The sequence below is a fragment of the Amphiprion ocellaris genome, chromosome 13, assembly GCF_022539595.1.
Source record: "Amphiprion ocellaris isolate individual 3 ecotype Okinawa chromosome 13, ASM2253959v1, whole genome shotgun sequence".
Lineage (NCBI taxonomy): Eukaryota > Metazoa > Chordata > Actinopteri > Pomacentridae > Amphiprion > Amphiprion ocellaris.
The window spans coordinates 20,807,726-20,829,745 of NC_072778.1; the positions used below are offsets into that span (position 1 = coordinate 20,807,726).

The 22,020-nt window shown below is 40.3% G+C and overlaps 2 protein-coding genes across 4 annotated transcripts in view; both read left to right on the forward strand.

Annotated features, from left to right (window-relative positions):
* The window catches only part of LOC111569503 (A disintegrin and metalloproteinase with thrombospondin motifs 2), a 135,619-nt gene extending 126,111 nt beyond the window's left edge, over positions 1–9,508 (forward strand). For all 3 annotated transcript variants that reach the window (XM_035948804.2, XM_023271659.3, XM_035948805.2), the window contains 7 exons: positions 58–221; positions 383–539; positions 1,140–1,275; positions 1,464–1,671; positions 1,911–2,040; positions 2,740–2,826; positions 6,105–9,508. In XM_035948804.2, the coding sequence (XP_035804697.2) occupies positions 58–221; positions 383–539; positions 1,140–1,275; positions 1,464–1,671; positions 1,911–2,040; positions 2,740–2,826; positions 6,105–8,305 (3,083 nt within the window). In that variant the 3' untranslated portion in view covers positions 8,306–9,508. The remainder of the gene's footprint in view (positions 1–57; positions 222–382; positions 540–1,139; positions 1,276–1,463; positions 1,672–1,910; positions 2,041–2,739; positions 2,827–6,104) is intronic.
* Positions 9,509–18,691: 9,183 nt separating this feature from the next.
* On the forward strand, positions 18,692–21,019 carry si:dkeyp-72g9.4 (uncharacterized). Its single transcript, XM_023271718.3, has 2 exons — positions 18,692–18,885; positions 19,903–21,019. The coding sequence occupies exon 2, from the start codon at positions 19,905–19,907 to the stop codon at positions 20,694–20,696; it is 792 nt and encodes a 263-aa protein (XP_023127486.1). The 5' UTR covers positions 18,692–18,885; positions 19,903–19,904; the 3' UTR covers positions 20,697–21,019.
* The last annotated feature ends 1,001 nt before the right edge of the window (positions 21,020–22,020 follow it).

Genomic DNA, 22,020 nt, shown 5'->3' on the forward strand with positions numbered 1-22,020 from the left:
TTCATGTACTATCTGTTGTGCGACTGTAGTCAGACTGTGTTTCTCACTCACCTATAGCTGTTAAGAACGTGGCATCGGGACTGTTCTTCTTAAATGGGGAAAACGAATACCCAGAATCCCGCTCGGTCATAGAGAAGGGTGTTGAGTGGGAATATGAGAACGACAATGACAAGGAGACCCTTCAGACTACCGGCCCTCTCCGACACGGAATTCTCATCATGGTACACAATGATATGAATTACTTTAAGGTTGAATAAGGTTACTTATGTATTTTCTACATATGATCATCTAAATGATACTCAAAATCTGACTTTTTATCCAAAAATTATGCCTGTTTTCTTTCACAATTCTTACAAATTTAATGATGATCTCTGCTTTGCAGATGAAGCTACATGGGGATGAGGATGTGAATTTGTCTTACAAGTACATGATGAATATGGACGGTGACTCTGGCATTCAGAACAACATGCTGGTAGAGGACAGTGCTTATGAGTGGGCCCCAAAGAGATGGTCCTACTGCTCCAAGCCGTGCGGTGGAGGTATATTAGAGCAAAGACAATATTTGTGGTGAAACTGTTGTCTCTCAGAAGTAACTTACCTGGGTCATTCCAGTTCTATGATGATGAAAATTTGGTCGAAAAATGTAACTGTTTCTGTCTACTCCGACACTCTACCAACCATAAAACTTTTATTTTTCACCCTAATAGGCTGGTAGTTTTTCCTGTGATTGGCACCAAAAGGAGCTTTAAAAATCTAGACTACGGGGCCAGTCAGAGGCATACTTTATGGGGGAAAAGAAATTAACTGGAAGAGTTATAGAATATTGTTACTGTGCTAAAAGAAAAATTGTGGTTTTGCAACTCAGTCCTTCAAACAATGTTGTGAAAAGTTGTACCTTAAGCCAGCAAAATGTCAGACTCCAACTACGTTATTTCTTAAGTCATTGCACTTAAAACATTGCTCCACAGAAAATTGGCTCCTCCTCGCTGTAATCTTTTTTTACTCACAAAGTTACCAGTGACATGTTTTACTTAACAACATACGCACATATCAAGGTGGAATGACCCACCTGCATTTTGCATGTCTGTCATTACATTATTATTATGATTGTTAGATTTTTCTTCCCATTGTTGTTGCAGGTAAACAGTACTTACGATATGGCTGCAGAAGAAAAGTCGACAGCAAGATGGTTCACAAAAGCTTCTGCAACAAGTCCAACATGAAACCCAGAGGAGACACCAGAGACTGCAACCAGAAGCCCTGCCCTCCACCAGTGTACGTATGGTATTATTTATGACACCAACTGCAAAGCTATAACTTGGGAGTCTAACAAAACTGGGATTCAGCAACATCAGGATTTTACTGCGTTCAGAGAGCCATTTCCCAAACTTTGCAGTTGTTTAACTCAACATTTTGAGTGCCTTCAGAACTCTTGTTTCTCTCCTTCCTGTGATATTCTCCAGTTGGGTGACAGGGGAGTGGCAGAACTGCAGCAAACCATGTGGAAAGACAGGGATGCAAATCCGCTCGGTCAGCTGTGTCCAGCCTTCAGATGACAACACCACACGTTCTATCCACAACAAACACTGCAATGACAACCGCCCCGAGGCCCGCAGACCCTGCAACCGATACCCCTGTCCCACCCAGTGGAGAGTTGGACCATGGTCACAGGTATGCAGGCCGAATATTGGTTGACAGGCACGTTTGAAACCTAGAAAAATGTGTTGAAACAACAAGGATTTTTGCAGGAAAATACTTGATACTTTTGCCTGATATTCAGTGTTTTGACTATCACAAGACTTTGTCGAACCTGCATTTTTGGCACAATGCTCATTAATTTTACATGCATTTGCACTGCTTTAAATTTTGTGATACATTGTGTATTTTGTTTGTGTCTCCTGTATCTCCAGTGTTCAGTGACATGTGGTAATGGGACCCAGCAGAGACAGGCTCTTTGCCACACCAGAGACAATACCATCGGCCTGTGTCTGGACAGTAAGCCTGACACCATCAGAGTTTGTCGTCTGGAACCATGTCCCAGTGAGTGCTGAGCAAACTCCATCCCATGAATATTCTCCCAAACCACACTTGAGTGGACGCTCAGATTTATTCACCTGAATAAAACTATCTAAATTTCTAAACCATCACTGATAGAAATAAATGTCAAAACTTGGAAGTCTGAAAGTGATGAACTGAAAATCTAGAATATGATTTGACAGAAAATGATGAAATCTGGGTTTGAGATAAATGTAAACATTTTCCTATAGGGTCATTCTATCTCAAATCACCAAGTTTATGCTCAACCAGCTCTGATTTGCCCTAAATTGTTTATATTAGTACATATAAATAATATATAAATACATTTCTTTCTGAGATAATCTTTTTTGAAGAATGTTCATCAAACCACTTTAGACACTTTTTTTGCACTTTGAAATTTGGGGCTACGTTTGAAGGACAATATCTCAGGAACTATTAAAGATGAAAGCCTGAAATTTCCACAGTTATTGCTCATCGTGCCATTTATTCAGAATTGCAATATTGGACAAATAGATCAAATAACTGATGATGGGTGAGTTGAAATATGGAGGAAAAAAACTGAATCCGTTATTGAAAGATTGTTGGTATTAGGTGTGTACATGTGCATGAGTGACGTATTTATGTGATCTTGTCTTGTCTTAATTTATCTTATCCTCATGTCCACATTAACAGTTCCCTCTCTCTCCTCTTGTTTCTCTGCAGAGGGCTCATCAGACCTCAACAAGAACGGCAACATTCTGATCCAGTGGCTGTCTCGGCCCAACCCCAACTTCCCGAAGATCTCCTCACGTAAAACCTCCCTCTATAGTTCCCAGCCTGGCCTCCACAGCGGCAGCCGCAGCTGCATTTCTGTCCTCTACTGGGCCCTGCCCATATCTGTCCTCCTGTCTCTGCAGGGCCGGCCCCAGCTGGCCCCCTGACCCGCTCCTCCCCCACGTCTCGTGCCTGTGCCCACGCCCGTGAGCGAGCGGCAAAGCTTTCGCTTCTCTTTTGGGGGGATGTTGTGTCTCTCTCTCTGTGTCTGAGACGGCTCTGACTGGGGGAGGTCTCTGGCTCCTGTGTGTGCTAGTTGGTTCTCTCTTGCTCTGTCTCTCTCTCTATCTCTCTCTTTCTCCTTTGTGGAGCATTGTGTTGTAACCGCTGGCCAGTCGAAAATTCAAAAGATCAACAAAAAATGTGATGTGAAAAGGATTCGAAGTGGCAAACAGGTTTTCATTGACACCTCCTGAGATGTGTCGAAGAGCCGTTCACGCGTAATGGGACGCCCCTCTGCATTTGGCGGCCATGTTTTGCGCGAGCTAGCTGCGTGTTGTCATGGGTTACCACTCCTGAGATGCAGCTGCGCTTTTTTCTTTTTGTAGCGCATTGTCAACGTGGGGAGAGACAGGTGTGAAAATAAACAGAAAGGGTATATAAATATCTATATATAATATATATATATATATATATATATATAATATATATATATATATATATATATATATATATATATATATATATATATATATATATATATATATATATATATATATATATATATATATATATATATATATGAAAGCTTTATTGTGAATGTGATCCGAGGACATCTTTGCTAAAGTGCTCATCTGACATCCTGGTTCCATTCGGGGATGAGAATGGCGTCTCATTCTACATTCCATTCTCAGATTGACAGGAACTCAGCACAGGGACAGGAAGTGACATGAGTAAACCTTTTGATTTTGGGGGGAGGGAACTGTGAGGTGAAGAATCTTGAAGTTATAGATAATAAAAGAAACAAAAAAAGGAAAAAGAAAAAAAAAAACAGGGTAGTCTGACCACTTATGGTTGCTTCCCATTTCACCTCATCATCAGCCATCCTCTCTTCGACTGTTATACAAAAGTTCAATAAATGCAGCTTATTTGTGCTTGCAGACTTTAAACAAATACATCTATAAATATATTTGTATTTATATATATCTATAAATCTAAATCTATATGAGTAACAATAATATTAATAATGTTTTACCATGAATAAGCTGTAGCTTATTTGCCTAAAACCTTTGGACTGCTATTGATCGCTTAGATCCTTGACTGTTATGTGTATTTTTTTATTGATTTTACATGAATACAGATGAATATTTAATAAAGGTAAAGTGTTTCGGGGGAAGGGGTTAGACCTATATTATGCAGGACTTGGTCAGTTAGTTGCCTCTCCATTCTCTCAGATGGATCAGTGGTTTACTGTCGCTTCTTGTTTTCTTTAAGGATAGGATCACGTTTCGTCATGCGCATTTGCATCCATCACCTATTTGTTTAGTGTACATATGTGTGCAAGTGTGACAGCGTACGTGTGTCCATGTATATATGTGCATGAGAGGATTTGCGTGTAAGCATACATGAGTGAGCAAATGAGAAACACCAGTCTTGTTCGTCAAAGTGTGTTGGGGCGATTGTGTGCGTATGTAAGGTGCTTCATCATTCGGGCTTTTACACATTGCGATCAGATACAGAAATACCTCATAAGCTTTGATTTGAGAGCGTCCGATGATCTCATTTTATTTTGATGAACATTAATCACATGAACAATGCCTTATCTTGGATTGAATGTAATGGCATTTATCTGTGAAAGAGATGGCTTTACTCATTCAAAGTTTCACTCGGAATAGAGGCAGCTTCAAACCAACTTAACAAACTCACACCCGCCAACCATCAAACCTACCAAGGTGATGTTGGACCATTGTCCGACTACTGGGAAGGGTTTACAAAGGGCCTAGGGTATTGACACATATGGCATCTAGAAAAAAAAAAAACACTTCAGACTTGTCATTGTATTGTGATCACATATTTCTGTTGTGACTATGTAGCGAGCTATCCAAGGTTTCCTTCTGCTGGAGTTGGACTGTATGAGACCAAGCCAGACCTAGCAGTGCGATACTGTATATAACATTGGTGTTGACTGTATTTAATAATGTTCATGACTGTTATCTTCTTCTATAATATTCTATACTATGGGTAACTGTTTTGTGGCTTCACTGGCCTGCTGCGTGGGGCTGGCTAACGTTTGGCTAACGTTGAAGAAACATTCAGATGGACTACGTGCACTGCGTCTATATGCACTTTGATTTATCAGGGAAATTTTATTAATGTTTTGTAAATGTTTCATATGACACTTAATGTGCCATTCCAGTTTTTACATCATCATGGAAATTATGTATTTTATTTAAACAGCAAATATCATTTATGTACTTCATGGGTTTTTTTGTTTAGTTTTTTTCAATCGGTAAACAGATTGACTGGTTGATTTCCAAGTAATCAAGTGTTTTACCAAAGTGACTGTGAACTTGTAACTTTCGATACAGTTGAATTATTTTTCTTAAGAAAAAATATATCTATATATTGAGCAGGGGGCAGGGGGGACATACATCTCATTGTTTTAGTTCCTGTCATTCTCAACAGCAAAGTTGTATCAATAAAAATGTTTTAAAAAGTGTGATCTTTCTGTCACCAGGAATGTTCACTGGTTATACTGTTTGTCAGAGAAAATGTCAGATTGTCAGACGTTGCAATGACAGCATAGTTATTTTTACTGGCATGGTATAAAAAGGGTACAAGTCAAGTCTGTTTTAATATGCAGCTGAAAAAAACAGATGTCTGAAGCAACACAAAGCTGCATTAGCAAGAGGGAGTAGATCTCAGATGTTGTAGATGAATAATTCCAGATGAAACACAATTCTATTTACAACACAAGACTGGCGACCCTTCTTTTCCCGTTTCAGTTGTTCTGGACTATTCTCATGACTGCTCTTGATGTTTGGGTTTTCTTCCTCTTTCTTCCCGCATCCTCTACTAATGGTCTGGCTTTACTACTGTATTTCGCACGGTGTGGAACCAACACGCACACTCACACACGTGCATGCCCTTAATGTACAAACTAACATGCACACAGAGACTAATGCTAAAACGATATCTTATTATGCACATGCTTTAACATGCAAAGATATATCCCAGCAATTGAACACACACACCTCTTCATAGTCTCTACTCTGCCAGCGCCAAGTCTCAGCTCTGTGTTCTCTCCTTTACAGGCCAGCGTTGTCATGGAGACCGCTCTGTGTTCTGTCGTATGGAGGTGCTGAAGCGCTACTGCTCTCTACCGGACTACCAGCGCATATGCTGCAAGTCGTGCAGCAATGTCACCATCACAGAGCCTGTACCCAACCCCACCTCCAGATCCACCCCCATCACCTCCATCTGGCCCCAAGTCACAGCTCCTCCACTCACCAGCATCCAAAGCTCTGACTTCACCACCCTCCAACCCACCGAAGCCATCATCACCACCGTTTCCACTTCTACCATTAATTCCTGGCCTGCCACTCATCCTCCTGCCTCCACCAACCCAACCCATCATTCCACACTAACTTCATGGAGTATTACAGAAATGACCACCACTGATCCCCCAGCTACCACCAGTGCTCGTGTCCTCTCTACCATCTTCCCCATGACAATCACCACAGTTTCCACAAACTTTCCTGATGGTACTACTCATCCCTTGCCTCTGCCTGCCCCAGACACAGATAAGAGCACAGATCCACTGGTACAAAGAACTACAAATAGTCCAGCAACATCTGGTGCGATTCCCACCACAGACCTTTCAACAACAACCAGTGCACCAATGACAGATCCAGTAGAAATCACCACACAAACAGAAATTCTACCAAAATTCAAACCTGAAAAGAAAACCATACTAAAGAAAACCCAGAAAAAGGTGATTCCTTCAAAAGTCAATCCAAAAAAGAAAACACCACAAAAAAGTCCACCAAAAAAACCTGTCCCCCCAAAGATCTATCCCAAAAAGAAAACAAACACTTCTCCAAAAAAGACTCCAGCAAATACTACTCCAAAAAAGACTACTCCAATGAAAACTACTCCCAAAAAGACTACTCCAGTGAAACCTGCTCCCAAAAAGAATACTCCAGTGAAAACTACTCCCAAAAAACCTACTCCAAAAAAGACTACTCCATCAAAAAATTCACCAAAAAAGACCACTCCATCACAAACTACTCCAAAAATAACAAATCCATCAAAGAGTTCTCCAAAAAAGAATACTCCGTCAAACACTACACCCAAAAAGACCACTTCATCACACACTACTCCAAAAAAGACCACTCCCAAAAAGACTATTCCAGTAAAGACCACTTTAGAGAAAAAAGTCAAACCTTCCCCTAAAAAGGAGGTTCCACCAAAGAACAATCCCAAAAAGAACATTGAGCCAAAGTCGAAAGTTACAAAACAAACTCAGACAAGGACAAACATCCAAAAGAACCCCAAATCAGGACTCAAAAGTGTCTTAAACTCACAGGCCAAGGTTAATCAGAGTAAAACCAAGATGAAAAAGACAACTCCAAAAAATAAAACTCTTAAGACACCTTCTTATTACACCACAACTGTTGCTCCTTATGCAAGCAAAGAACCTTCAAGAGAAGACTTTTCTTCCACTATCTCTTACAGCGTTGCTGTATTTGGTACGACAAGCTTGCCTTTCAGTGAGTCAAGAATCAATGTCACGTACATCAGTAACAACACAGCTGCTACAGATGAAACTCCATTGTGGTACTATGACAGCACAGACACTGCAGCCACAACACCCAGCACTTTAGATGATCCCGTTACACCCACTGTAAACATTAATGTTGAGGATGTCACAATGCCCAGTGGAACCATGCCATATGGCGACATTACAGTGACTGGCAGTGGTGATCTCACGGTAGCCAGTGGGATCATCATCAGTGGTGATGACATCACAGTGTCCTACAGCAATGTGGGAGTGGTCAGTGACACCATGGTGCTGGATGATGGCCTCACCATGGTGATCCCAACCATAAACGGTGAGGACATGACAGAACTGGCCTCGTCGCCCTGGCTGGACCTGTCAGAGTACATCCCTGTGAACATCCCTTTTCTCACGACAACGTCAGACCCCGCTACCCCCTCAGCTCCCACCACGATCACTCCCTCCAAAGGAAAACCAGTCACCATAGCCACCACCACCACCACCACCACCACCACCTCGACTGAAAAATCTCAGCAAAGAATCGAGGACAACAACTCCATCGACGTCTTGGACAACAGGATCATCAGCATGGACAACGACATCTCTCAGAACAACCTGATCTCAAAGCGTCGGGTCAATCTCAGAGAAAGAACCAGGAACAAACGCATTCAGGAGCTTCTAGAGGAGAAGCGAAACTTTCTCCTCAGGATGAAGAGAGGCCACACCGTACAATAGACTTAGCCTTCTCATTTCTCTTATAGAGATGAACTTTTTCTCTTAACTGCCGCAATGCTTTATATCAGGCCTTTCCACAAAGAAACTCCCTGTCATATCACAATCCAGACTGTTGCAGGGAGAAAATTTCATCGTCAAATGTTTGAACAGTTGCTTTGGATAAAGAAAAGCCCTTTAGAGAACAAACTGTTGCAGATTTGGATCAAATCACCTGGTCTGTGCAAACACAATAATGAGAAACAGGAGGGATGAATGGTGTACGTCCAGTTTAACCAGCCCTTTACAAAACCCAAGCTTTTATCTGTCGAAACCACCCACAGTCTTGTTTTTGGATTCAGTGATGATGTAGATGAGATGTAATATAGTTTGTAAAATTATATTATCTCTACTGGCACTTGGGGAGCAACAAAATCTCCCACCTAGAATCCAAATCTCCATCCCATCCTATATTACAGCCCAGGACTGCAGCTTATCCCAGACAGATATGAATACCTCTCAGTTCCCTACTAACAGCTACTGTAGGATTAGATGAAATTGTTTCCTTGTGAAGTGGCCAACACTCTGAATATCCTATACATACTGTATAATGGTGCTTTTGGAGGCCTGAAAGCAGTGTGGTAATGCCTGACAATCAGAAAGTCAAAGTTTCCTTTAGGTTAAATTGCATTGCGAAAGTTTACACTGGTTGGATTGTGTTACCATTTACAAAGCAAAGATTTTCCAAAGGGTTTCTTATCTCTCAGGAAGTTAGAATAACAGTATGAAAGTTTGATGAGGGACATTGTCAAACATGTGGTGCTGAAATGATAAATATTAATATCTCACTAAGCTAAGCAGGAAAAAACTGAAGAGAAAAACATTTTGATTGCAGTTTTGTTTTTTCTTTTTTAATGGTCAGTCAAGTATGGTGCTTTTTTGTCAACGTTGCTAAAAGTAATGTCCCTCATGCACTCATTTATGTAAAAAAATGCAGAAAAAATATTATAATAAAATGAACAAGCCTTTTTATATTAATTTTATGCAATCAAAAGCTTTGAGGGCCAGTTTGTTTTCTTTTCTAAAGGTTTGATTTTTTTGTACATCTCTAACTTGCAGCAACTGCAAAAACACCTGCAGATCTTTCTGTACAATATCTGTACATATGAAATAGAAGTTAATGTTTAATATTTATTAAAGTTTAAGTGCCTGTTGTGTTTTGCAATATATCTGTGTTGTGTGATCTTTGTTTAAACACCACCGAACCCAGTTTTGGCTGTAACATCAACTTGTGTCACTCTGTCAACCCTGACAAGCAAAACATGAGATAACTGTTGTGCAACAGCAGCAATCTCATCAAAACATCAACAGCACCTGTACAAGCTGTTTTTCAGTCTGTTTAATTCCTGATTTCAGATTTCAAAGCTATGCAATATCTGGCACATGGGGAGACACGGCACAGTGGCCTGGATTTATGTTTGTGTTCATATGAGACTCAAAGCAGTGCTTTTAAAGCCTTACTTTATGATGACAGACTTACTGTCAGAGTCTTTGCACTGATGTCACCTCCAGAGTATAAACACCCTGCAAGAGCATGAGTCAGCTTCACTCTCTGACTGTAAAAGCCTTTCTTACCAGTAGGATTCAAAATTTCACCCAGGAAATGACTTGTTTATTTTTCTCTTGAGTAACTCTTTCTACTGACGGGTAAAAATGGTCACACTTTCTGTGAATGCATGCTTCTACTGGGTATTTCAAATGTTATATTCCTGAAGAATTCAGTCCACGTCTGTTATATTGGGGTGACTGATTTTAACCTTGGTTAATGCTATCCAAGATCAATACCAGCTGCATGATTATCTGCAGAGGAAATATGCCGTTATGCTGAACTCATGACTCCAACATTGGCCTGAGCACCTAAGATTCAGACAAACTTTTGCTTACTAACAGCAAAAAAAGAAACAGCTCTTGGAACACATGAAAAACAAAGTTGGACATTAATTGTTTACATCTCCCCTCTGCATGTTTTTTTTTGTCATTTTTACTTTGATTCCTTTTCAAAACTGGCCTCAACAATCCTGTAAAGTGTCGACGTGTCTCATAACAGCCATCATGTCTGTCAACAGAATATTAGATTTACTCATGAATGCTTGAGCACGAGCAACATGCAGCAAATTAAAACTTGATTAAAACTATAATCATAACTGTCAGTCTCCATTTGTCCCTGTCAGACAAACTAAATACAAAGTGTGTCACCGAATACTACCAGGAAAGTAAATATTAAAGTCTAGCGTTTGTACCCTGATAAGCTCAGGTGATGCTTCCACGTGTGAAGGGGTGAAATATTTGCAAAACAGAGAGGACTATTTGTAAAAAAGTAGGAGCTGTTAATCAACAGTCGATAACCTTTGAGTCAAGTGCTCAGCTTGGTAATTTATTAACATTAATAAACCGTCGGATCATGATTCATTCTGATCATGATTCAGAAATGAAAAGACCACTTTGGAAAGGGTTCATTGTTCAAAGCAAAGTAGCTTCTCTCAGAAAACAGAAACACACCGGTAGAAAAATGTGTGTGAGATCTGTTTTGAGGGTGATGATTAACAGTGCTAAAAAGATACTGTCAGTCCACAGAGTCACAAAGGTTCATAGATGTGTTTTGTTTTTTTCCTTTTGTTTGATTTATTTGAAGTAGGGTTTGCCATGTTTGCTTTTTCTTTTGACACAGGGCTGGAGTCTCAAGCGTTGCTTTTTGTTCATGTTCCTTTGTTTTTTGTTGTTGTCTTTAATGATCTCACACTTGTGTCATTCTTAGGAACATTCTGAAGACTCACTGTAAGAAGTATTGGTTTTCTGAATAGGATTGCTCAATTAATTGAACAAATTCAAACTATGACCTTGTAACTGACCCACACTCGGTACACTCAGTAACAAACAGCAATCGCTGGCAGTTAGTGAGTGGCCAAAACCTTTATGTGCACACACCCAAACAGATACGCAGCTGGCAGAATCCCTGCTACTAGACAGATAGCAGTTTTAAGTGATGTAGCTCAACTGAAGCAGGTGAAGATGAGAGAAGAGCTGGTAAAGAGAAAAGATGATATGCCAGCCCTGTAGGCACAGCTGACCTCAGTAAACATGATACAGAGCAAAACTACGTGCAAGTACTGCAAGAAAAAAGTTGCAGCTCTGAAGAGAAACACAACCAATTTGTTTCAACAGCTTAAACCATGTCCACCAAAAGGAAATGGCTGAAAAACATGTTGCTTAACAGAGGACTTTTTAGACACAGCAATTCACTACACATGTGTTTGATAAACATACTCTATACATTAAAACCATTTCATTGATTTCCCAAGAATTTTATCATTTTATTTTTAATTACACCTAATGCTTAAGAAGTGTCCGAACAAGTAAAACACAAACAAACAAAAAAAAGATTAAGTTAAAGGACCACTGTGAAGGATTTTATGGCATCTATGGGTTAGGCTGTAGATGAAAGTAAATGAAAACCCCCTGCTTTCCATGCATGTCCAACCTATGTTGGTGATCTTTTTTCACATAAAAACATGAAAGGCCCTGCACTGCACTTGTAGGTATTGAGATATTCAACAGTGTCATGAAATATACCAACAGCACTCCAGAACAGGGCCGTGCAGAGACCTTTGGAGGGGCAGGTGCTCAAAGTTAAAAGGGGGCACATGGAGCACAAATTTGAAACACCATACAGAAACACAATATGACTGGCTGAATTGTAGCAACACATATTCACAATGAATGTAACGTGGAAGCAGTGGTGCAATGGTTAAGTCTCTAGACTACTGATCAGAAGGTCAGTGGCTTAAACCCCCATGTGGCCACCATTAGGCCCTTCAGCAATGTTGTCAAATTATTATTGTTATTATTTTGAAGTTGAATTTAGATCACCATTAGACACTGGACTGTTTAACTGTGGTTACTCTTCCTGGAGGCTTTGCTTTTAAATTTCATACCTTTTCAAGACATACTGTATAGCCACGGATTTGCTCCATGGTGCTGATTCATAATCTGCCCTTTATTATTTGTAGTGCTAATAATAAAGTAAAAAAAAAAAAAAAAAAAAACTAAATGATACAGAAATCATGTATTTAAATGTATTTGTGCTTTTATTCAGTTTGACTATCCACTTTGCACAAGACAACAACGTTATAAAAGTTATATATTTTATATTTATGCATATTATATTTGATTTGTCTATATACAAATGTTATAAACAAGTACTGATATCTTTACACGAGAGGTCGAGAAAATCACAATTCAAATTCTTCTAATTATTATTGACTCTTGATTCAAACTAACTACTTCACAAAACCCCTCCTGCAGTTCAGTTTCCCTTCAATTATTGCCAGATTATGAATTTGATTACATTATAAGCTTCACAGATGTATTCGCCCATGTACCGGATGATGCCATGTGCTTGTTATTTTTCCCACTGCCCGTAATTGAATATTTCCCCCAAACATGTCAAAACACGCTTGTTCTTGGAAATAAACATCTTTCTAAGGAAACTCCCATCTCTGGCCTTCAGAGGACGCCCACCATTTCTGAGAATTCCTCCGGCAACTCGAAGCGCAGTGATAAAAAGGCTCAACAACCAGAGCCTTTCCATTTATCCGTCCTTCAGTGCTCATCTCTCTCTATTCTCAGTGCACACTAAGGCTTTCATCAGCCGGAAAGCATAAGCATCCTCCTATATCAATCAAATTCTTATTAAACCTATAAGTGGGTGAAAACGAGAGAAGAGATGCATTCAGAAGAACTCAGTAGAAGTGTTTAACCCTCATTTTTCCTTTGCGTTTAAAAAGTGTCTTTTCTGAAATTATTTTATTTTTTGTTTCAGTTATTTAACACAAAGCTGACATTATCTGTGATATACATTTACTATCCAAAATTATCACCGCAAAATGAATCCAAGATGTAAGATGGATCAAAAACATTGTATCTGACAAGTCGCAGTCGGAAGAGCTTAGGTGTATAATAATAACACTCAGCAGCTTCAGTTACAGTGTCACTGTGACACTCGTAACCGGGACACCCTGACTTTGACTGTCACAGCAGTGAGAGCACAGTTGGAATTAATGATGGCTCAGTTTCATTAAGTGTCCCAATAAGCCATGACAGTAAAGTAGTGAGCACAAAAGTGGGACTACATCACCAGTGAACCGCCTGTGCTTGTCAAAAGGTTGACATTGGAACGCATTACAAGGTACTTGTGTTTGTTTTTTTGTTCTTACAGATCCATATGCTGCAGTGGGCAGGACTTTAACAGTCAGTATACACAACAAAGACTGACAGGAATACATTCATATTCAGTATATGCAGTGTATACAGTGCTTGTTTATGAGCGCAAAAGATACACAAAGTTGATTCATGTCATTTTTTTGACTTTTTAGCGCATCATTTGACAGCATATGTACACCTAAAGGTGAAGAAGCAGTGCATTGCATTTTACTTACTGTATGTTTCCATGGGTTTGCATTTTCTCAGTTTGAATGCCAAGAATATGACAATGTAGTGACTAACTGTCTGTCTTTATTAAGTCTACACATCCCAAACACATCATTCATTTATGAATATTAAGCCTGTGGATAAGAGAGCAGCCTTCCTGTAAACATACATAGAGCAAAAAAATCCAAATACCAGCAAGCCATTTCTGGTTTCTCTCTTACATTTACATCATGCGATCTCTTTTGTAACTACAGCCTGGCTGATGTCGAGCCTGCTGTGTGTCATTAGCAGGATGTACATCATGAATGCAGGTCAGTGTGGAGACTGACGGTCTGTCTGTGGAATACAACCGAAACAAGTCACATGCCGGTCTGTGTGTGTGTGTGTGTGTGTGTGTGTGTGTGTGTGTGTGTGTGTGTGTGTGTGTGTGTGTGTGTGTGTCTTTAAGGCAGATTTAGTTTCTTGTGACTAGTCCATTAGAGCGCCATAAAAAAGCCAGGAATCTTTTTATAGTCTGGATGCAAAAAAGGCATAACTCATCTGACTGATCAGGGGACCTGCTGCTTTAACAGACATATGCACACATGTAACCACTCCAAAGGAGGTGGAGTCTTTTCTCCAGACACAGGGACAGATTGTGAAGGGTCTGATAACGATGCTCGGCATAAACCCTCTGAGCAATGATCCTGTAACCCTACACAAGTATATGCATCACAAAAAGTATTGATAATGAGTGTGATATCAAAAATATCCTGAAATACACTGGTAGTATCTGTATTTGTCTCATAATACTTGAATAAAAAATCATTCCAGGGAGTAGCTGAAGTAAATGTAATTTAAAATCACAAGTTACTACAACAGCTTACAGTTTGCTATCTCCTCATCTAGCAAATACATCTTCTCTGGATGCCAGAATTTGCAGAACAACTTGATTTTCTCAATTAAATTTCCTAAGAATGATAAAATCAGGGCTGCACAGTGGCTTGGTGGTTAGCATTTTAGCCTTGAAGCTAGAAGATCCCCGTTGGGGTGCGTAGGTTTTCTCCAGGTACTCTGACTTCCTCCCACTGTCCAAAAACATGCTGAGGTTTATTGGTACCTCTAAACTGTCCATAAGTGTGAATGCAAGTGTGATTGTTTGTCTGTATATGTAGCCCTGTGATAGACTGGCGACTTGTCCAGGGTGTCTCCTACCTTGGTCCTGTGTCAGCTGGGATAGACTCCAGCACCCCTCAAAACCCTAATGAGGATTAAGCAGTCTATAGATAATGGGTGGATGATGAAATCAGGAAGCAGCGGATTGATTGTGGTGGGGAGGTGAGGATCACCACCAACATCCACCTCTGCACTTTACACCAAGTAGTTCTACAAACTTTCACTGGACACAGCTGGGATTTACGGACAATCCACTGCTGGTCAATGCAGCTTTCATCTTCTCATTCCACCAAGATCTGGTGCCATCGTCAGGAGTTCATGCCAACTAATGAGGATACATTTCCTTTTATGCTCAGTTTGTTATAGCATTATTAAAGCTCCCTTAGCACTTCAGATCAGAGAACGCTGCTCATCCTGTCATTATTTTGAAGTCTAGTTTTGTATATTTGCCTTTTTTTGAGCTTTAATTTTCTATGAAGTGACAAACTCAGAAAACTCATCCTTTACATCTTGACACATCTTGAACTACACAAATGTCTACTGACTTGTCGTTATGACATGTGCTCCACCAAACTTTTAATTTAAAAAGTTACACAAATGTCTTAAATTTGACTGACTGTAACCTCACAAACATCTCAACAAAAGCTGTTTGTCAAATTTGCATATCAGAAATTCCATTTTTTATACCAGTGGTCAGAGATTAGGCTTACGACATTAAATCTTGACACACAAATATGCTGAATTAATGTAATTTGTTTACAAACCCCTAACTGAATTATAGCCATGGTCAGAACCTTGTGATTTGCACCTTTTAAACCTTTGCCTACCAGAAGGTTGTTCCTAATGTTACGTGACATCGAAAGTGAGTGTGAGAGCAATAAGCTTCTGAATAAATCAGTTCCATCCCATGCAGTAATCAGAGCAGTAGAAAAAAAAAGCATTGCCTCCATCCTGTAACATGCTGCCCCAGTTTTAGCTTATCCCTTAAGAAAGCAACAAATAACAGCTAGTTTTAACACAAAACCACAAACTATACAATGTTTTTGTCAATGCAATTCTCTTTAGATCTTGTCCAAAACCTTACAATGGTGGAAGAAAGTTTTCAGACACGCCATGTATTTGTGAACTATTACATTAAGAATGACTCTTAGGCCTTCAAGTGCAACTTCTTTTAGTCCAGTCACAGCCAAAATACTAAACAAATCCTAAAAATTCCTTAAAAATTTATAATTGATTGGTTCCATAAAAATACATAAGAAATTTTGAGCATTGGATAATTTTGGTACCAGTGATCTGCCAATGAAAGTTGTACTTTTTATTAGAAGACATTGTTTGTGTCTCCGTGCTTCGTGTCTATATAAAGCCAGCACATTTGAAAGTTCTTCAGAGACAAAAATGGCTAAAACAAGTAACCTAATGCAGGAAACATGCCTGAAGATACAGATTGTCAGCCAGGAAGGGTACAGCTGCTGCCAGATAGCCAGAAAGTGCAGCTGCAGTCCTTCAGCAGGTGGATAAACTGCAGAAATGCAGACGAACCGACAGCTTGGAAGGCAAACAAGATCTTGGCATCCGAGGGTTTCTTCAGCAAGAAATAACTGCATCCTGATCTGCATGTGCAGTGCAAATCGCCAAGTAATATCACAGGACCTTCAGCAGCTGTGGTCAAACAAACTGGTGTCCAGTTTTCCACTCACACTGTATCTGGCTGACTTTTAGATCATGGCTTGAGGTCCTACAAGGCTGTCAAGAAGCCTCTGATCAATGAGAGACAGAGGTTAACCCGGTGTTGTTGGTCCCAAGCACACAAGAACTGGACAGCCAGGAACTGGAAGAAGATTCTGTGGTCAGATGAGTCTAGTTTCCAGCTTTGTCTTCCTCCTACTAATGTGAGGGTACGCAGAAGGTCAGGCGAAGCATTATCTCCAACACGTACAGTACCTACTGTCAAGCATGGTGGAGGCAGTATCATGGTTTGGGGATGCATGAGTGCTGCTGATGTTGGTCATCTCACTGTCTGTGATGGCACATTGAACATTGAAGTATTGTGCCATTCTCCAAACCCACATGCTTCCTTCTGCACATGCACTGTTCCGTCAAGGTCAAACTGGATGTTTCAACAAGATAATGCCCCTTGAACACATCCAGGTCAAGTAGAACTTGGCTGCAGAAGCACAGCATCCAGGTCTTAGAGTGGTCAGCTCAATCCCCAGACATGAGCCCCTTTGAAAATCTGTGATGAAATATCAAAAGGTCTGTTTCAAAGCATAAACCAAAGAATTTAGAAGAATTAAAAGCAGTAATTCAAGAAGAATGAGACAAGATTACCCCTCAACAGTGTGAAAGGCTTGTGGGGAACATGCCAACCAGGATTAGAGCTCTACTGTGTGCTAATGGCAGGACTACTAAATATTAATTTGATGATGTGATGATTTATTTATTTATTGTTCAGTTTTTTAACACATTCTCTGTTATTTGTTGACTTTGATACTGACGATGTTGAGAACTGACATATGTAAACTGTCAAGAATTTAGTTTTGTTTTTTTTCCTGTAAACAATAATTTAAAAAGTATAATTTGTATTTGTTTGTGTCTGTCTAATGCAGCCACGCCTTTTGAAACACAAAAAGGATTTTTCCACAAATATTTCATGATAATAGTTGAGATTGTGTAAAATACTAAGGGTGTCCAAAAACTTTTTTCCACCACTGTACAATGGGTTCATCTTATTTGTTTAGTGGTGGTTAAAGATTTGGCCGAGTGATCACAAGTTTCTGCTCCAGAATCCGGCCCTGTGCTCTGACCTCGATTTCCTCACAAGCTGGGATATGCGAAGAGAATGAATTTCATTGTATTCTACAATGACAATAACAAGCTGAATCTTATAATTGCTTCAAAACATGTTTTTACCCAGAAATACAGTTAGTGCAGGGTTTGCTGGAGATCACACCCAACTGAGCTTTATAAACACACACTCCCATCACTTACATGATAATGAAAAACACTGCCAAACATCAAACAGTTGGAAAGCCATTTACAGATTTAATGACAACTAATAAATTCATCTCCGAAGGGGATTGTTGACTCATGTGACTCATGTGCCATATATGAAGCCTCAGCTGAAAGAGTTCTGGAAATCAATGGTCCTGTGAGCTCTGTGTTGTTTGCATTGTACGTACAAATACACAAACACTCCCACACACACACACACACACACACACACACACACACACACACACACACACAAAGTAAACACGTGCAGAGTTTTCACGTGCACACTAGATTATCTGAATCATATTTATTATATGCTTCACACAAGACAGTCAAACATGCTCAAAGCGCCACAATATGTATGTTTGTGTTTTATCAAGGGCTCATTCATTTTGGCCAATTTACCAGAACGACAGCAGTTGACTGTGTTCACTTTGTCATTTTTAGAAATGTCATGTTCTGAAAAAAAGGTGAAAAAATAAACCTGAATCTTTTATCCTTTCTCTGCTTGTTTTCCTTCTTATGTTCACTTTATTCTTATTCTCTCTCATAATTCCCCCTTTCTTTGTGCACATCTCATTCTGTCTATTCCCTGTTTTTCTGCCTCCTTTTCTCTCCCTCCATCAATACAGTCAGCCAGAGACAGTGCTGGAGCTGAGGAAATGGATGGTGTGTCTATTTTTAGAACCAGGGAAGGAGGGCAAACCAAAAGTAAGCTAGGGAGAGAGGGAGCAAGGGAGAGCGAGGGAGGAGGAGGGATGTGAGGAGAAGATAAATCTGCATTCTACCTCTGCCTCTGGTCAGAGACAGCTGAAGCTACAGAGCACGATCAGGGAGAAGCAGCATCACTGGATGGAAACACAGGATCACAAATATCAGAACCAAACTGATGAAGACTGATATCTGAATCTGCAAGAGCAGAACAGGGAAGAAAAGATCCAGCAGACGCAACAAAGACCATCTGTAAGCAGGTGAGTGTGAAGGCAAATTGTGCAGAAAATCCTTACATAATTACTGAAAATGCATGAGGGGAAAAATATACACAGGGTGCCTGTTTTGTGCCTCAGCCTAGAGCCGCTGCCATGGAACCATTTTTAGCTGTTGTATACCGAAGGTGTGGTCTAAATTTAGCAATGGTTACACCTTGGAAGAAACAGGGAAAGGCTGGCATTTTGGTTTGGCTTGGACTATTTTTGGCACCAAGGTCGAGATAAAAATACATTGTGGGCTACACTCAGGGTTATGACAATATGGGGTTGCATAAAAAAAATACAGACTGACACATTCTGTGGCTTTACATGACTGGGACTGGTATTTAAAGTAGTCATCTATTTATGTAGAGTCTAGCTACTCCTTGGTGGGGCTGTTTGTGTTGTTCACTGCCACTCCAAAGGACGCAGGGGATGGGGCCTGAAAGGGGAAGAGGAGAGGCTTCTATGTTTGTTTAATTTAATTGATACACTAGATTTATGATCTGAATGGGACTTCCTGGTAAATCAGTTGTAAAATAAATACAGTAAACAGTCATGGGCAGGAGATACCTCTGTTTTGAACAAGTGACTCACAATTACTGTATGTATCATGTGTATGTAACATTATGTCACTGGAAAATGCATTAGCATGATGCTGTGCAATGTGCTTCAGAAAATATTTTTTGGTCTCCTGTTGGTCCTACAATATAGCGACTGAATATGCTTTTAGATCAATTTTAAGTCTTTGAAATAGCTGTTACGATGGGATAGTGCACAAAGCTGATCAAATCAGATGATTGCTTCAATTTAGACACTCGCATCATTACTATTTGCCATTGCTATCCAAACATCTACTTTCTCAAAAGGTGAAAAATTGTACATTTATTGTAAAAGGCAAAACAAATCAATGGGAAAATCACTTTCCTGAGGCATTTATACTGACATTACACTCCCAAATATTTGACAGATGTTGTTTTGTCTCTAAATATGACCTCTCCCTCCTTGTCTTTATCTCAGCTATGCGACCACGGTCCAGACTGCTGGCCAAGACGAGACTCATGCTGCCCACAATCAGAGAGGGCACCGAGGAGACGGTGAGAGATCTGAATGAAGCCAACACACTTCATTTTGCTGCTCACGGCCAGGCTGTCTCATCAGAGGACTACCTCCTCTCCATCTGCCACCTGGCACACCCCACTTTCCCAACCAGGGATGTTTCCCCTGACAACCTCCACGCAGGGCAGCAGGACGCCGTACAGCAGAGGCAGAGGCTGTCACGGCTTAGTGGGACCTCATTAACCACATTTGAATTCAACCCAAAAGAGGAGGAACATGCCACTGATTTGCAGCAGGGAGAGTGGAAAGAACTGAATGGCGAGATTATGTTTGGCAGCTCTGACCCTCTGGAGTATCTTTACGGACACCAGAATAACCTCTCTGCCCTTGCAGGAGGCGTGAGGAAAGCGTTTGTTGAGGAAAGGTTTGTAAGGCAACATGGGAGTGCATGGGGTGGCCAGGTTCGCACCAGAGCCCACAGCATCCCCCATGCTTCAAGTCCAGACTTCTCACGCCAACGCAAGAGCAGCTGCCCTGAATTGCACACCAGCACTAACGCTTCAGTTCCAAATATCTCCCCAAAACACAGTTTGTCCAGGTCAGAGAGCAGGAGAGTTCGCTCAGCAGACAGAGGAGACAGACTGAATCCAACCATTAAACAATCCCTCATCTCCCAGTGGATCTCTGACTGCAAGTTGGCATGGAGGGAGGCGCGTGTTCGAGCCTGTATGCTGCCCGCTATTGCTGAGATGTAGGATGCAAATGAATAGTGATTATTACATTCCACAATAAAATATCCTAATCTTTGTGTGCATCAGTGCCTGAGACACTGGCATAAGGAGATATGTAGAAACACACATTTAAAAACATACAGATGCAAGTAAATATTGTCATGATTGTCATTCTGTAATGTTATATCAGTGTCACTATTTACTATTACATCATTACAGCTCTTCATGTATGCAAGTGATCATGCAAATTCATGAGAATGGACAAATCTGTATCATCCTTTTATATCTTCTAGTGTTTTGTGTATTACACATAAAGAAATAAACCATTTTTGATACTCTCAAGTAAATTGTGTAATCAGTGTTTTTTTTTTCTTTGAACGACAATCTGTGTTTTCTTTGCATGTGGAAACCAATCAAAAATGAACTCTGCTCTTGGCTCTGCTGGTGCCAGGCTCGGGGTTTCTATGGTAACTGTCATGAGATCCTGCGCTGGTAAACACAAGTGTGGAAAAGCGCAGGAGGAGAAAAGAGGGCAGCTGCTGAACCTACAGATGCAAAATGTGGGACATTTGCTGTTGCATGGGGAACAACAGGATTGCCCGCATGTCCCTGTAAAAAAAATATTTTTTCGGCAAAACAATAATCTCACTAGTGATGTTTATGAATGATATTAATACATCTTACATCTCACAAAAAATACAAAATTCACACTTCTGTCATATCACAGTCTGTACAAAAATTTACCAGCTAGGATCAGTAAGAGGTTGTGACCAGAAAAAAACAAAACACAAGGATGTGCGTTTGAATCTAGGTCACTAGAGGGCAGGCTTAAGTCATTCCCTAAACTACAAAATGCCTTACATAAGCAACCCATCATCACACATTTTATAATCGCAAATCTCCGGTAATCTGTTTAAATCCTTGTAGTATTTATGGTATTGAGTTAGCCTATGTGTGTAGTTATTTTCAGCCTTTCAGTTTAGGATTTAGGCATCAGGTTCCAATCACAGCTGCACCCAAACGTTTTGAACCTTCCATCTTTTTATAATGACAGTTTTGTGTGTGTGTGTGTGTGTGTGTGTGTGTGTGTGTGTGTGTGTGTGTGTGTGTGTGTGTGTGTGTGTGTGTGTGTGTGTGTGTGTGTGTGTGTGTGTGTGTGTGTGTAGGGGGGGGGACAGAAAATGTACAAAAGTTTTGGAAAACTGCTGCACTGTCAGTGTTAATGGATATAGGACAGGGCTATTCAATTAAAAATTCACTGGGGCCGGATTTTCAGACTAAGAACATGAGCTGGGCCGGACGTTTTTAGCAGACACTGAGCAAAGTTAACCATTTAAAATAAACATAA

Excerpts from the sequence above, each read along its gene's own strand:
- si:dkeyp-72g9.4 (XM_023271718.3), top strand. The coding sequence starts at position 19,905 with ATGCGACCACGGTCCAGACTGCTGGCCAAGACGAGACTCATGCTGCCC.